Here is an 18112-nt window from a genome sequence, read left to right on the forward strand (position 1 = left end):
CACCTGAATTAAGCCTTGAAGGAAAATACTTGAAATAAAATAATGGTTCTGAAATATATAAGTAAAAGAATATATTTGAGGCATAGATAATGACCTTTACATGTGAACAGAGTTGTGAAGCAGCCTACTGAGCATAGATTTGACAATGATTCCAGAAAATAGCAAAAATAACTTTAAAATATATTATTAAAGGGATGTATATTTATCAAAGGTAATTGGTGATCACTGAGACCCAACATGGGTTCATCAAGAACAGGTCATACCAGACTAATTTCCATTTTTGGCCCTTATGAAGATTTTAAATTAAGGAAGTGCCATACATAGCATAACTGGATTTCATCAAGGTTTTTTGACCAAGTCTCTCATGATATACAGATGATAAGAAAGACTCTAAATATTCTATAGACTAGGTAATAGTATAGTTCAATTGATTCAAGATTAGTTAAATGACTGATTGGACTCAAGAACAATGATAATTAGTTCAAGGCCAACCTGGACAGAGGGCTCTACAAAAGTCTCCCAGGGATCTGAGTTAGGTATAGCAGATAAAGGGCATGCTGGAATTGCAGTTAAGAAGTTATGAGTCTTGCCTCAAACATTTTCCAGCTGTGTTACTCTGGGCAAATTACTTTACCTATCTACTGGTTTTCTTATCTGCAAAATGTGGAAAATCATAACAACTACCTCCCAGACCTGTTGTGAGGATGTGAGGACAAAAGGTGATATTTAACTTTGTACATTTCTAAGTAGCGTAGAAATGCTTGCTGTTATCATTGTTACTATTGTTATTATTATCGGGTAGAAAACATTGTTATTCAGATGTGGATTTAGACTATATGATCCCTGAGGTCCCTTCCATCTCAGGGAATTTATGCTCTGATTAAGACCACTTAATGAAGGTGAGAACTTTCTAAGCCGTGGAAACAATGTATGGTTTCTGATGGATATGGCTTTGTTCTTCAGAAACTTAACAAGAGACTCTCTGAGGGGGAAAAAAAAAGGAAAGAGTTAAGTTAGTTTACTACTTAAAGCAGATTCTGATATACACCTACCCTAGAGTCACAAGCCTATTCCAAATCAAAAGTGTCACATAGGAATTTATCAGCATTCTCAAGTCACCTAATTATTTTCCATTTTCAGGTAGAAAGGTATCCAGCCCTCTCCTCCTTTCTTCTCCTCTCCTCTTCCTTATCTTCCACCCAAGAACACCTGAACATAGTTCTCTGTTTTCCCCTAGCTGTAACTACTTTTCCATTTTTGATTTTCTATTCACCTCTTCTTTTTTTTGTATCAAATTTGTTTTATTCTTTACAGTTCCTCATTCATCTTGATTCAGTCATTAGTGCTGCTTCAGTCTGAAGGAACATCCTTCTGTAAGCCTCGCCTTGCCTCCAGTAGGCTGACAGAGTACAGTGGAGCATCCCACACAGAGAACCACTGTTTGTGCGTGACTGAACACAGTGGTGATTTTATAGCACCCCGGGCACTTCACTTCCATGAAATATGAGTTCGGACTCTGCACCAAGCGCTTCTTTTTGTGCTTCCGCTTCTCCTCGGGAGAGGGGTGCAGGAGGTCTTTCAAGAGGCATGTTGGTGCAGAGATATCTTCACTGCCGGAAAAGCTATTCACCTCTTCTGTGAAAGGAGACATAAATTTTGAAACTTCTCCCCTACCCTGATGTCTCTGGGAAAAGAATACAAACCTTACTTATTGTTTTCTTTTCAAGAAATAAGTCAAACTCCTTGAGGGTAAGGACTATTTCATTTTTGGTTTTTGTATCTGCAATTCCTAAAGAGCTTCTCGTATTTAATAAATGCTTTGTTGATTGACTTGACAAATAAAAGATGAGTCATAAGGTCATGTCTTTGTTTTTGTTTCATTTAGCTTGCCTTCACCATTATTTTGCACTACAAAGGGCTAAATTGCTCAATCATTCAGTAATAATTTTTTTGTTTATTGTCTGAAAGATGGCTCTAGTTCCTAGATCAAAGGCAGATGGTTTGATGAATGTTGATGAGCTCAAATCATAGCTCAGGTAACCAGCTCGATCTATTTCCCTAAACCAATCAACATTTACTAAGCACCAGGCTCTGCTTAGTTACTGACGAAATGAAGATAAAAAGGAAGCAATCCCTGCCCTCAAGAAACTTACATTCAATAGGGGAGAAAACATGTACATATACAAATATATACAAGATAAATACAAGGCCATTTTGGCCATAAGGCTTTGTGTAGTATGTAGAAAGTGACAGACAAGCTTAGTTATGAAAGGAAACAAGCGTAAGGGCAGAGCTGAGGATGAAGCATATTTTAGGTATGGAAAACAGTACAAAGACACAAAGAAGAGAAATGTGTAATGACTGAAGAACAGAAAGAAGGCCAATGTATCTGGAATTTAGTATAGGGGAAGAAGATTAATGTATAATATGGGCAGAAAAGCAGGTTGGGGCCAAATTTTGAAGAGCTTTAAGAGCCAAACCAAAAAATTTTGAATTTGGTGCTAAAGGTAAAAGGGGGCTATAATGAATTGAGGAATGACATGGTCAAATCTGAACTTTAGAAAAATCAGTTTAGCCGCTACGTGTAGGACTTAATAGAATTTGGGAGAATTTTTGAGATAGGTACATTAATTAGGAGCTATTCTTATGAGAGTTCAATCCCTTTTTAGGATGTACTCTTGCCTCTCTGAATTTTCTCTATTAAAGAGAAACCTCTTTTCCCTGGAAGTTCACACTACCTCTGAACTTCTCATACCAGAGATAAATAATCTCTGCTATTCATCCTCTTCCTTTGATTGGTTCCTCCCAGAATCTCCATTTTACAGAGGATAACCATAACTACATTCCTTTCCAGGCTGCACTCCCAACTCTCCAGACTTTCTCTTCCATTCTCCTGCAAAGGTATGACCTTCCCTTTTCTCTCTTCATCCTCCTTTCCCATGTGCTACCTCCTCCCTTTTCAACTTCCTTTTACATAATGTCTTTTATTAAGAAGGAAATTAAGAACCTTGAGGGTGGTATTTTTGCTTGTATTTGGATTTGCAACACTTAGAATTGTATCTGGCACAAAGTATATAATAAAAATCTTGTTCAATTGTTTGCACTTGTTGTCCTTGGAATTTGCACTATTTTTTGGTTATTGTCTGAAAGATGCCTCTAGCTGCTAGATCAAAGGCAGATTTGGTTTCATGGATATTTGATGAGCTCAAATTTTAGCTCAGGTAACCAGCTGCATTTACTTTCCCAAATATCTCTCATGATATATTTCTCAAATCTCTCTCTCATATCACTCTCCAAAATGGATGTTCACAAGAGAAAAAGAGTTTAGATGTGCACATGGGCATTTATAGAATGCGGGCCCTTTGTATCAGAACACCAAGCACATCCAAATTACATGTTCTATGTATACATATGCATGTATAATCACAACATTTAAGTCTCTCCAACAATAAGAAAAGGGTCATTTCTCCATAATTATCCATGCCAATATTTTCCTATGCAGATAATTAGGAATCAACTATAACAATTTCTGGAGTAGCGTAGTGTTGCTCTCTGAAAGTGTGGATAGCCCAGGGGAACATTGACTTCTCCCTTCTGCTGAACCAATATCATGCTAGGCAATCACAGGCAAGACTCTTAGTTTGTTTCCACTTCTCTTAATGAGTGCAATGCTCCTGAATGACCTCCTAGGGTTGTTCCTCAAAGCAACTAATCATTGATTGCAAAGCACATTGGAAATAAAAATGCTTAATAGCACCATTTAATAATAATAATATGGGAGTGGGGATGAATTTAGCTAAAACAACTGACCTAAAACCTTAATTCATGTCTTTATAGTCTCTCCACATTGACAATATCATTTCCCAATTCTGTTTAGAAGTATAATTTCCAGATAACATTTGAAAAAGTAAACATCAGATAATATGTACCTTTTGACTTTTCTCTTGAAATGTATGATCCTTTTCAGGCTATTTACTTTAAAATAAAAAAAAACAGCTTCATATACAATCCAAGTAACTTAAAATTCTATAAACACATTAGTCAATAAATATTTATTAAGTTCTTACCATGCACCAGTCAGTGTAATAGTTAATATCCAAAAGAGTCACATGATACAATTCAGTCATTAATAGGAATAAAGTAGATAACTTGAGAAGGCAGAAAATCCAGATAATGGCCCTATAAATGAAATGGATCATGGGAGAAGCTGATCGATATGAAGTATTCCCCATTCTTTCCACATGGTGCTAGGGTAAATTTCCATTTCAACTGTAGGTGATCTTCTGGCAAGGATCTATCACTTGTAATTTCATCAAATTGATGAAAGAAGTGGGGAGTAATCTCAGCTTCCCATTTTGGAGGCAATGATAAGAAAAAGAACTCCTAATATTTGACTGACAAAGGATCAGACTTCTGTCCTCAAGAAAATTGGTCTTATTTTCTCTGGATCTCCAAATGCCTTTTCACTTACCAGGGAAAGACAGCACTCTAGAAGAAGGTACAATGGAAAAAGAAAAAAAAGATAACAGTCCTGGAGACCAAAACTTTAAGAGTGCAACATGTGTGCCTTTATAAATCCATGGAAAGGAAGGTTAATTTTTAATCACTAAATCATTAGTGAGTTCCTTGTGTCTCAGAATTGCTTTCAAACAAATGTCTGTAATCTCATCAAGCTGACTAAATTTGACCCTCCCAATTCTCCTACTGTACCTTTTCTCATAAACTGGTGGTAAGTGGGGAGTGTCACTGAGGAGAGAAACACAAGGCACAAGGCCCATTCATCAAAACAGAAGATAAATAAAGTTATATTCTTCTAATTGTTGCTAACCCAGATTTTGGGTTAGAGACAAAGAATCTGGATCTTTAGGTAGTGAGCCATACTAGGTATGTCTTCTTTCTTCAACCAAAGCACTCTAAATAATGATTACAGTATAATGGTTTTTAAACATCTCACTGTAAAACAACAATAGAAACAGTTTTGAACTTAAATTACTGAACTTAAGAATCATAGGACCTAAGTTCTAATCTTTTGTTGCTGTTGAGTCTTTTCAATCCTATCTGACTCTTCATAACCCCATTTGAGGCTTTCTTGGCAAAGATACTGGAGTAGTTTACCATTTCCTTCTCCAGCTCATTTTTACAGATGAGGAAACTGAGGTAAACAGAGTTAAGTGACTTGCCCAGAGTCATACAACTCTTAAGTGTCTGAAGGCAGAATGAAGATCATGAAGATGAATTGTCCTGACTGCAGGCCAGCACTACATCCACTGTGCCCTAGTTATAATCTTAACTTTCCAATTCATTAGCTATGTGATTGTGGGAAAGTCATTCAATTTCTATGGTTCTCAGTCTTTTATATATATATATATATATATATATATATATATATATGTAAAATGAAGGAGTCAAGTGGCCTTTGAAGTACCTTCCAGCACTGAATCTAAAATCCTAACATCCTATGGTTAATTTTCATTTCATAAGAACAAGAATTTTTTTTTGTCTTTATATCTCTAGTACCTACCATGTTACCTTGTGCATAGTAGGAACTTAATAGTTGTGGAATGGAGCATGATGAATTCTATCTAATTCCTAAAGATGGGTGTACATTCCTTTTACTGTAAACTTTTTCCAGCAATATGGCTTCAATATCATCATTCAGTTGAAACTATTTTCTCTGTCAAATTGTCAAAAATTGCCAAATCTAATGGCCTTTTCTTAATCCTCATCTCTCTTGACCTCTATGTGACCTGCAATGCTCTCAATCAAACTCTTGTCCTTGGTACTCTCTTTTGTCTAGGTTCTATGACACAGACCTCTCATGATTCTCTTACTTCTCTGTCCATTCCTTCCTAGTCACCTCTGCTAGAGCTTCACCCAGGTCATATCTGTTAACTATTGTGGTCCTCCAAGACTTTGTTCTGGTCTCTCTTCTCTTATCAATATTTTTTCTATCAGTGACTTCATCAGTTCCCATGGATTCAACTGTCATCTTTATGTACCTGATTTTCAGATATATGTATCCCACCTCAATTTCTCTCTTGATTTCCAGTTTTGCATCTCTGTTTAAAATGTAAAACCGAATGCCCCATAGGCATCTTACATTCAATATTTCCATATTGAACTCATCTATCATACTCCCTAATTCTTTCCTTTTCTTAACTTCTCTAATACTACTGAATGCACCACCACCCTTCCAGGACCCCAGGTTTACAACCTAGGTGTTGTACTTGACTCCTTACTCTCTCACACACCTTATTCAATCTGTTAACAAGTCCTGTTGATTCTACCTTCTTAACATCTGTTGAATACATCCTCTTCTGTTTTCTCATGGTTTTTTTTTTATCATGAGGTCCTTATCATCTCATGACTGGAGTAATGAATTTGCCTGCTGGTTGTTCTTCCTGTTTGAAGTGTCTTCTCACTCCATACCATCCTTCACTGAGCCATCAAAGTGATCTTCCTAAAGCACAGGTTTGAACATGTCACCTCCCTATTCGTTAATTCTCTCCCTGCTCCCATGGATTCCTATTGTCTACAAGATCAAATATAAAATCTTCTATTTGGCTTTTCAAACCCTTCATAACATGGCCCCTTCCTATCTTTCCAGGCTTTTTAGGCTTAGCTCCTCTCCATGTATTCTATGATCCAGTGACAATGGCTTCCTTGCTGTTCTTTGAACCCTGTTCATTTTTACTCTGCATGTATCTATATGTTTTATATCTTTTTCTTGCATGAAGCAATTTGGGGATGGGGTTGCCTTGTAAAAATCCAGTGCTCTACTCTCAGTCAATTTATCATGATTGCCCTGTGTCCTACTATTGCCTCCAAAGTGGGAGAATACTGTTGTTGGAATGATCAGGGGAATCCCTAATCAGTTTTATGATATTTACATTTAGCCTCAGCTAAATTTTCTCTGAATTTTCCAAAAGTTTCCTTGCAGTACAAGCAAGCTAAGCCAGTATTCTCTTCTTTCTCTCACTAGGGGAATCTTCTACAATGCAAAAACTTACTCTGCAACCAGTCAGTTCTGACTACTGGCCTCAGATTTCCAGAACTTGAAAACTCACAAGATTTCCTCACCTAGACACATATACCTGAAGATCAACATTTACTCTCCTATCATTAGGGAAGGAACACAATACAGAAGACACATCCAGAGGTCCTATTTCAAGTGTATCTGGTTCCCCCTTAACTTTAGGTGCCACATACGAGCAAATGAGCAACACTTCCTCATCCTTTCATAAGAAAATTACTTGCCATACATTCTAATAAGTCTTTTTATCTTATCAGATTTTTATCTTATCTTTTTTATCTTTTATCTTAAAATCTCTGGAGATTTTAATGTATTCACATTTAGAGCTATAATCCTTATTTGTTTTTACTTCAAAACATATACATGTGTATGCATTGTGGCATTTGACATGTGTGGGCATTTCTCCTTGTAAGTCGGAGCTTAATTTCTGTGTTTATTTGACCTATACAAATGTTATTGCTTTCTATTTCTTCTCAGCTCTCATTTCATCCCAAATTTCTTGAATATGTTTCTATTTTTATTCTGCCTCTCCTTTTTATTGTTTCACCTTTGTTTCCTAACTAAGATAAGGGTATAATACCTAATTCTATCTGGCATCCTGCACCTCATCCTATCTCTAAATTTCAGACATGTTCATTTGTAGCACCCCTTTACAAGAAAGTTTTTTTTTTCATTGTGCTCCCTCTCTTACTCATTAGCCCATCTAGCTTTCTTTTCCCGGGAATATTCATCCTCAATGGAGTCATTATGGTGAAGGAGGAGGTTCTCAATAGTCAAAGAATAGGGAAACTCATCTTGTTATTTGCCTTTTCACTTATTGCTTGTTCATTTTGAATTCATATCAGTCTTACTTTGAACTCATTACACTTGTTCAATATTCTGTGAGCTGTTCCTTTCCATATTAACCTTTTCTCGTCCCAAGTAAAAGGTAGAAATGATACACATGACCCAAGTTAAGGGAGATGTTTCTGGAAATATCCAGTTCCTTACCATCAGAACTCGTTTCAAGTGGTCTTACCACTGTGTTATCATTTCACAATAATGTCATCTAGCAGATAGCCTTTCTGTCATCAAGCCCCATCTCCAAGCCCTCAGTCTATGATATATTCAATCTGCCTATACACCATGCATTATCCTTATTCTACCACGTCAAAGTCAGGGTGATAAATTAAATACACACACACACACACACACACACACACACACACACACATATATATATATATATATATATATATATTATATATACATCTCCCCATATTCTTTAATATAGATGAGTCTTATCCTGGGAGGCCTTGTTCTACTTTCTTTTCTTACCAAGGAGAATTTCTTGTATAATGTTATTGGCAATGATAATGATTAACTGATGAGCTTTTGAGGGGAGGTTGTCTCTGAAATATTAACTCACTTTTGGATTTTCTCCTCGTGTTCTTCCCCTCAAAAGATTACTTACCATTTTGTTCTGTAAAATCATTGATGAGATTTACCCCTTTGATGCTGTCTTTGACATCAAAATTCTACCCAAATGTTATTTTAATGTTTTTTTAATTAAAAGATACACCAACCCCAGTCATGTCTTTGTCTAGCCCTAGCCCCAAGAAAACAAAAATTTCATTTACTTCTCCTTCATCCTTATCTGAAAATATTTACCTTTCTTCAGTAAGTTTGCATGTTGTCTAGCCTGTTCATCTCTGGTTCTTTTTAAGGAATGACAGAAATAATTTCCTTTTGCTAAATTTCTAATTGTAATCTTTTATGCAGAGGTTCAGCTCAGCTGATTATGCAATTTGAAGGGTGCTAACTTATCCTCATTGTTTTTTTTTTAATTCCAGTATAAGATTTTACATTTGTTCTCACTAAATGTCACATATCTTCCCTTCCTGAAGCTGACTTTTGGTCTTCATAGAGATTTGCCTTGTCTTTCTGACATGAGAAAAATACTCCCAAGTCTCAAGTCAACTGTCCAGACTAATTTCAAGAGACAGAGAAGGCTACCTTCTTGTACCATCATTCTTGACTTTAGGACATGCAGGAACTGGCTTTAACCTAGTCTATTAACATTACAACTTAGAACTAGAGCTTTAATGTAAGCTCTTTCTAATAAAAATCTTTAATAAAGCAAAAAATCTTAACATGTTGTAAGAAATTTTAGTGGATTTTTAATCTACCAGTAGTAGACTATAAATACATATTTAATGGAGGCAACAGTGTAAGTCAATGCATAGTTTTATTGGATTGCTTTCTGTGAACTATGGTTATGATCAAAAGATGTGAGAGTACACAGGTTATGTGCCTCTTTCTTCCTTACAAGTTAATACGAATATTCTCTCTCTCTCTCTCTCTCTCTCTCTCTCTCTCTCTCTCTCTCTCTCCTTTCTCCTTTTGGACTGCTTTCCCTTTGGTAAAAGTTGAAATGAACAGAGTAGAGAAATGCAGTGTGAGAAAAGGAGGAGAACAAAGGACATAGAAAGTCACAAATATTCCCAAAGGCTTCTAAATAATCTTATTTTGAAATATTTACATATAATTTAAAATAAAACAAAAATATATTGGACACTATTCTCCTGTAAAAGTAAGTATGCTTAATCAATTTATTCTGATTAAAAAAAGGTTAAAATGTATAATTCCTTTATAGTAGTCTCTCACTTGATAAATAGTCCCAAGTTTGTAAAATAAAAATATATTGGGTGACTAGGTGGTGCAGTGAATAGAGCACTGGCCCTGGAGTCAGGAGGACCTGAGTTCAAATCTGAACTCAGACACTTAAAACACACACACAAACAAGCCGTGTGACTTTGGGCAAATCACTTAAACCCAATTGCCCTGCCTCCCCCCCCTCCAAAAAAAAGCAAATATATATATATACATATATATATATCACATTTATCTATTGTCTAAGAGATTCTGACTTTAATTCATCTTTCATTAGAGATAGAATTTTCTAATACTCTCAACATAAGATCTTTGTAATGGAAGAGAGTAAAAAACACAGTTAATTATTTCTTTAAAAAAATACCTCATCACTAACTTTTTTACCTATAGGTTATAAGTTGTTATTGAAGGATCAGATAATTTACTTATATGATGACCCTTGTATTTTTTACTTAAATATCAATATAGAATAACTTTATCCTCATGTTCTCTTTACCTATACCTAGTATAGGTTAATCACGTGAATCATTTACATATAAATTTAATGCATTATAAATTTACTGAGAAAATATCAATATTATACTGGCCTGATGATATAACCAATGGTAGATACCCAATTGGACTTTCCCATATGGTATAAAACACATTTTTTAGAATAATGTGTGTATGTGTGTATACAGATGTATATGTAATCTATGTGTGTATAAAATATATGTGTACATTTATATGTATGCATATATCTGTTACACACATGTGTGTATATGTAACAGAAATAATGATGTAAACAATCTCTCTGTTGTACTTCCATCATAAAATTAAAGACTTCAAAAATGAGTAAGTGGTAACCATATTAAAGCCAGTCCATCATGGAAAATATTCTGAGCAGATAATACTCAAAAGATAGAAAGCTGGATTTCAAATTAGAATAATTTCAAATACAAATTTCACTTTAGATATTTATTAGCTGTATACATAGGCAAGTTACAATCCCTCACTTCTTAATTTCCCTAATGTGTAAAATGCAATAGTAATGTTTGTGCTTCAGTGGGTTAAAGCATCACACATTGTTAGTTAAGATTGTATAGCAAGAGTGGAGAATAAAAGGGCATTGACTTTGCATTCAGAAGACCTGGTTTAACTACGTATGTTACTGCCTCTGTTACTTTGATCAAACATTAAACCACTCAGTTTATTTATTTGTAAAATGAGGAAGATAGATTAGATGGTTGCTAAAGTATTTTTTAAGTTCCATAATACTAGATGAAGGGTCTGATTAAAGGAGCAGATCCCAAAGAAGCATTAGTTGCTGAAAACTGGGAAGAACCAGTGGTTTGATTATTTGAAGATAAATAGAAATAGCAAATGCAAGATCATGAATTCTTCTATTTGATCAGATCTGCCATCTCATTGTGAGGAGCTAGGGAAGAGCCAAGTGCAAATGTCCATTAACCCTTAAAAGCAAATATATTTATCAACAAGAACACTGATAATAATAATGATGATGATGATGATGATACTAATATAATAGCTTACATTTATGTAGTGCTTAATATGGGCTAGGCACTGTGCTAAGTGCTTTGCAATTATTATTGTATTTAATCCTCACATGCTACCTGGGAGGTAGGTATGATTATTATCCCCATTTTGAAGATAAGGAGACTGAGGCAAACAGAAGATTAAGGGACTTGCCCTGGGTCACAAAATTAGTGGATTTCTGAGTCTGGATTTGAACTCAGGTCTTCCTCTCTTTAGGCATTTGTTTCTTCTAGCATAACAATTGATCTATAAACATTTATTAATCACATACTACATGCAAGCACTGTGCTGAGCACTTTTTTTAAACAAATATTGTCTCATTAATGGAAAAGACTTAATTTTGGGGGTTGTACAATGAACCCAGTTATAAGATTAGTGTAACAACTGCCTGCAGGAGAGATCTAGTCAAGATTTCCTGAGAAAAAGAGACTCATATGTCTGGGACAAGTATCCAACCTTCAGTATATGGACAGTAATAAATAGAAACATAACCACAACAATATCACACAACTGATTCCTACATTCAAGAAAAGAAAGAAGGGAAGATAAGAAAGGAAATAAAGAAGCAATGCAGGAAAACTTAAGAGAAGCTGCATGTATCACCCATACTAGAAATGGATGAGGATGTAGAGGGAAAAAAAAGCATTCATGGAATCTTTAATGATTTGTATTTGTTCAGGAACTCCTGGTCATATTTCAGTTAGAAGAGGATGACTCTAAGCAATATAGTTCCTTAGGACTTAATTCTGACTCACAGATCTCTAGAAATCTATAACATTAATCTCTAGAAATCTATAACACTATTTAGTATACTTGCCTAGAATTCATAGTTCTTAGTATTTTTGAGCCAAAGGAAAGGGGGGTGGGGTGGGAATAAGCATTTATATGGTGCCTACTATGTGCCAGGCCGTGGGGTAAGACTTTACAAATGTTATCTCATTTAATATTTACAACAATTCTGAGAGGTTAAGTACTATTGTTACCCCCATTTTATAATTGAGAGAACTAAGTCAAACAGAGGCTAAGTGACATGCCCAAGGTTACAAAGATAATAAGTATCTGAGACCATGAGACCATGTTTGAACTCAGATTTTCTCAAACCCAAGCTCAGTACTACCTCTCTAACTCCAGAGTTCTCATTCTCTCTCTCTCTCTCTCTCTCTCTCTCTCTCTCTCTCTCTCTCTCTCTCTCTCTCTCTCTCTCTCTCTCTCTCTTTCTCTCTCTCTCTCTCTCTCTCTGTGTCTCTCTCCCATTTTCTACTTTTCTATATATGTGTATATATCTGTATTCATGTATCACTCTTTGTGTATATACACATATACACATATTATATATATATATATATTACTATTCTTATCTCCTACTTCCATATAATACATTAATGCCATATTTGGGTAATGGAATAAAAAATAAATGGTTGATTGCTAGTCTTTTGGGAATACTGGATTGTAATGGATCTAAATGCAGCAATATGGTGCATTAGCTGACTATTAATAGTTTAATCCATGGATGCCTACTTACTGCACTGATTTATTCCCCCCCTTTATTTTTCCTAGAAATCAACTCAAGTACAGTAATTAAAATACATTTCAATAGTGCAAGTGAAATTTGGAAAATTGCCAACATTTTCAAGAACTTGTAATTTTCTTTTTTAGAAAAAAAAGTAGTTTTGACATCTTGGTGCAAAACAGTCACTAACAGTTACTTACAATTTCAGGAAAATCACTGTTTTAATCATGACCTTTCAGCTGTCCTTGATTGAAAAAAAATTGGCCACCTACAGAAATAATTCTGTTGGGTCCTCATCTCTTTTCTGAATGATGGCCTCACGTAGCTCTACATGTTCACAATTATAAATAAAAAGGTGGCAGAGCTTAGTTGCCAGTGAACTAGACAGGTATAAAGCAGTTGTGGTTGATTTTTTTAAAGGACCCAAGCAGCATCTTTCCATTCCTTATATGGCAATAGGAATTAACAGAATGTTCTCTGATTACAAGAACACTTCTTTGGTGAATATTCTCTATAACTAATAATTTAGCACCTATCATGTAAAAAAGTACCATTTGTTCATGAAGTGGGGTGGAGGAAGACATAATTTAAAAGACAAGATTTTTGCCTTCCTAAAGCTGGCTATCTAAAAAAAGAAATATATTGACCAATATAAAAGAATGTGAAAGAGAACCCATACATCTATACCTATATCTATGTATACATACAATTAAATGTTGAAATACTTACTCAACTCTGAAATGTTTACTCATATGCACGAATATATGTGCAGCAATGAAGGACAAAGTTTTAGTAGCAATATTATAACTCATGAACTGTTAAACTACATACTGTTTGATAGAGATGAAAATACAAAAACTCTCCAGGCTTGCTAAAGGTTTCCCACCTCCTGTACATGCAACAAAAATAGAGCTGGTATTCAGAATTCCATTAGAAGTTTATTGAAGAGCTTTGTGAGGTTGGAAAGCTTTCAGGAGTTCAGCGTAAATCATTGAAATAGTCAAAGAAGGAAATTTAAAATTATTTTTTCCTTTGTATTCCATTTCCATAACTGACCTCCAATATACATTATAATCAACTCAGAAATTGAATTAATCAACATAATTATATTAAGAAAATCTTTATCCAACCATATTAGTTGGTAAAATTTAAAGGAACACATAGAAATTTCTCAGAGGTTAGCTTTGATGGCATCAGGCAGGTATATTAAAAGTATTAGCAATAAAGGAAAAGGTGCGGTGCAACCTCAAAGAACTTTTGAAGGGATATAGTAAATGTAAGGGTTTTTTTTAACACATGAACTTTCAATTTGCAGTTATTTCAGGCCTAAAATAATGTTTCACAGGGGAAATTTTTTAAAAAGTTACATATGATTATCAAACCATTTTTATAAAACAGGCTTTTCTCATACATTTCTATCCAAGCATCACAAATTACTCACATAAAAAACACCTCAAATACACATTCTGAAATGTTCATATTGCCCAAATTTTGTATTACATTTTGACTGCATTTTGCGGAATATCAACTCAGTTAACATTAAGATTATAACTTCAACAGACACAGTAAGGTGACTGAGGAAACTTCAAAGATATTTGCAATTGAAGAAATAAATTTTTACTCCAGAATGTCAAATAAGCCAAAAAGGTTTTTGTTATAGATTCCATTTATTTGTTGTGGATATAAGATTACCTTGGCAAAGAATATTTGCCAGGTTTGAGTAATAAGGGCAAACCAGATCTAAGACTAAGCAGAATTCATTTTTACCTAAGAGGATCTTTCCCAGTGGCATTCTCCATATAAAACACCACCTTCTTCAAGAGAAAGCATCAACATATTGAAACTAGAGTGAACTGGTTCATCATCTCATTGCTTTAGGTCTTTCTTCCACTGATGAAGGCCATAACCCAACACAGTAATTCTTGTGCTATTTTTTCCATGTTGGAAGACAATTGATTCTTTTAATGTTTTTGTGAGTGCCAGCACAGTTCTTGAAGTGTCCATCTGTTATCCCTTACCTTCACTATATGCTAACCCACCTCTTTTTCCAATTATACATATCCTAGATAATGTCTTAGTCACTTCTTGCACACAAGTCATAGGTGCTGATATGCTGCAGGCTACTTATACATGCCATGAATCTTTCCAACATAATTTGGGTCATCTGCAATTTTGATTCCTCTAATACCGATGCTTCATTATTTTTAGCCTCACAGCATCTCTGGGAGAATATCTTATGACTTTTAGGAATATGGGCCACTCTCTATTTACCTTAAAACTGTGATTCCATTCTTTTTTTTCAAATTCAAAATGTTCCTCACTTTAGCTAATACTCCTCAGGGAAGTTTTGCTCAAGAAATCAACACCATGCCTCTCATCTACTTCTAATCTTAAATTATAAATCAAAAATATCAAAATAATTGTTCTTATTTAGCCATAGAAATCATGAAATCAATACATGGCATGGATATTGAGAAATAATTGCATAATTTTTGTTTGTTTTTTACTCAAGAGGTAATGACTACAATTTTACTGTGCTTGTGTGGAACCATTTGTGTGCTTATACAAAATGGATTTAAAGATTTGAAAAAAAAATAAAAGTAATCACAAAAGCTCAAATAAAATCAAATACCACACTAGTTTCAAATTTCCTTCTCTTTGTGATATTTTTCCATGCATTATTAAAATAATATCCACCTCTATGCACATCTGTATGAAACTGTCCTACCGATCCCATCATGTCCCTCAGTCTTTTTGACATGTTATGTCTTTTACTCTAGACTTATTTAAGGCCTTCCTTTCCTCTCAAATATTATAATTGCCAACCATAATAGAGACAATTCCCACCTCTCACTGAGTTATATGTTGAGCTAAAATTAAAATCTTCAAATTTTATCTTATCTCATCTACTTAAATGGGTGAAAGTTCCTGTCCCCACTGCCTAATCACATCCCAGTTTGCAAAAGCAGGGGGGGTGGAGGGGGGAATTCAACTGAATATCTTGGAACAGAACCCACTCCAGCAGATTGTGCTGGGTAGAAATAACACTAGTCTGTCTAGGTAAGATCAGTGCCAATGGTTCCACTAAAATTAGAAAAAAGGAGACAGTACCTTGGCTCAGGCTTATGTTGGAGACAAGACTTTAGCTCCTGCTGAAGCCAACTTATGGCAATTCAATTCCTGTCTGCCAGTTGCAAATCACTATACTAGCATTATACTAAGAGTAGATCATTGCAATCCAAAGTACCATTCAATAAGGGTTACTCCTTGAAGTAAAAACTTAGCATGTTCAAGTACTATCAACTCAAAGGTAGGTATAAAATTGTGGAAGATAATTGAATGGGGGGGGAAGGGCAAAAGAAGCTTATTAATTCGGAGTAGATGAGAGCCATTATACATTTATCAATTAGAGCAGGCAAAAATGAAAAAGATCAAGGATAGAGGATGACAAAAAAACAACTTCTTAGATGTGTTTCGACAAGTGTCATTTTGTTCTGATATTTGCTCCTGTTGGATGATTAGTGAATATGATAAATATGTGATTCTTTAAAAAAAATAGTAAACGGTTTCAAAACATGTCTCTGCAGTTCAATCTTCAATGAGACCTGAGGGATGGGTTTGATCATCGAGTTAGAATATTTGTCAAAAGAAGCAGAGAACTATTGAGTTTATTCCACAAGCATTTATTTAGCACCTACTATAAGCAAAACACTGTGTTACATGATGGGAATGTATAGACAAGCATCAAACCAGTTGTTCTTCAAAGAATTTGTATTCCATGGAAGAGATACAATATATACAGAGAGAAGTAAATATAAGATAATCTGAAGAGGGTGATAACACTGAAACTAGGGGGGATTAGGAAAAGGTTTTGAACAAAAGTAGGATTCTAAGAGATTAAGATGAAAACAAAATATATTATTGGCATGGCGGGCTTGGTTTGTGCAAAAGCACAGGGGTGTTGGTTCAGTGAAATAAGTCTAGAAAGACTGGCTAGAAACATATTAGGAAAATTTTAAAAATCTCCATCGGCAGACTCAACATTTTATCTTGAAGGCACAAGGGAGCTACTAAAGTCTTTGAGCAAGAGAGGGAGATGCATATACTTGCTTGACAAACTCTTGAAAGCTTAGGAGACCTAATCGAAAGTTATTGCAATACATGCTCAGTCCCACATAAAGACGGTACCTGCAACAGTGGAAAGAAGGGGAGGGAGGATGGATTTTACACCAAGATTTATGGAAAAGAATCAATAAAATTTGGCAAATAAGTAGTTCTGGGGTTAAAATTCATGAGGCAAAAATAAAATATTATGATTACAAGGTTTTGAACATGGGTCAGCACAATAATCGCATGATATAAACTCCATAATGGGACAACGGGTAGTGTTTCTCACAGATACCACTTAGCATATTAAATGCAGTGACAATAAGTTTCAGAAAGCTTTGCAAACATTCATTGAAAATGAATTTGTCCAAGATCTAGTAAGCATCCAATAAATTCTTTTTGATAGGTTGAATCCTCATGTGTGGTACCATTAGATTATAACATTTTGTACTCAGCACAGACATAATAACTTTGAAACTTAAGGGGCTCCTGGAGTTATCTCTAGACAGCAACCAGATTTCACAGTTTGATCAATGGAAGAATATTCTCCTATGCCTAGGGAAAACTGGGATCTAGCTCTAGCTAACCTACTAACTGTGATTTGTGGCAAGTGCCTCAATTTCCACATAAAACTGTGATAATATAAAACCCCAAGATCTGTGCACAAAATGTTTCCAATCTTATATGCATATTTCTTCTCCTCTTTCATTAAATATGCACCCTGCCTCATGTTTTTAATTTCCTTCTTTGCCTTTAAAGTTCTATTCAAATTATTCCTTATTGGTGGGGTCTTTCTAAACCACCTTAGCATTCTCATTTATTTTCCTCTGAAATCAATGGAATGGAATGTTTGGGATTCTCCCTTCCCCTCCCCCCCCCACACTCTTAATTTTTACTTGGCATATGCTGAATTGCATGACTTTTAATGCTCTTTATATAGGCATATTGTCTTGCCAAATTGACAATCTTCTCCTTTAAGGCAAGGTCTACATATTATACTTCTTTTTATTCCTACACAGTAACCTGCAACAAAGATAGTTAAGCAATCATTAAGAAATTATTTAAACTGAATAATAATGCACCAGAATTCAAAGTTGTTACCAAGAAATTTAGAATCTGTATGATGAATTCTGGATAATGGGTGAATGAAAGGGAAAATATCTTGTTATTTGCTGGTCAAAGTTGGCTTGTCTGGTGGTAGAGGAAGGTCAATACATCATGGAGCCTAAATTTATTTAACCTTAAGGAATCATCTTTTAATAATATATTAGGAT

At 34.9% G+C, this 18112-nt stretch overlaps 1 protein-coding gene across 1 annotated transcript; it reads right to left on the reverse strand.

Annotated features, from left to right (window-relative positions):
* Nucleotides 1–1276: 1276 nt before the first annotated feature.
* Nucleotides 1277–1742, reverse strand: LOC138176073 (small ribosomal subunit protein eS27-like). Its single transcript, XM_069106813.1, has one exon. The coding sequence runs from the start codon at nucleotides 1649–1651 to the stop codon at nucleotides 1340–1342; it is 312 nt and encodes a 103-aa protein (XP_068962914.1). The 5' UTR covers nucleotides 1652–1742; the 3' UTR covers nucleotides 1277–1339.
* Between the last annotated feature and the right edge of the window lie 16370 nt (nucleotides 1743–18112).

The sequence above is a fragment of the Petaurus breviceps genome, unplaced genomic scaffold, assembly GCF_028583685.1.
Source record: "Petaurus breviceps papuanus isolate PSGF00001 unplaced genomic scaffold, PetGlider_PUasm1.0 81, whole genome shotgun sequence".
Taxonomy (NCBI): domain Eukaryota; kingdom Metazoa; phylum Chordata; class Mammalia; order Diprotodontia; family Petauridae; genus Petaurus; species Petaurus breviceps.

Bases quoted from the DNA above. Each gene is read 5' to 3' on its own strand.
- LOC138176073 (XM_069106813.1), bottom strand. From the start codon at position 1,651: ATGTCTCCTTTCACAGAAGAGGTGAATAGCTTTTCCGGCAGTGAAGAT.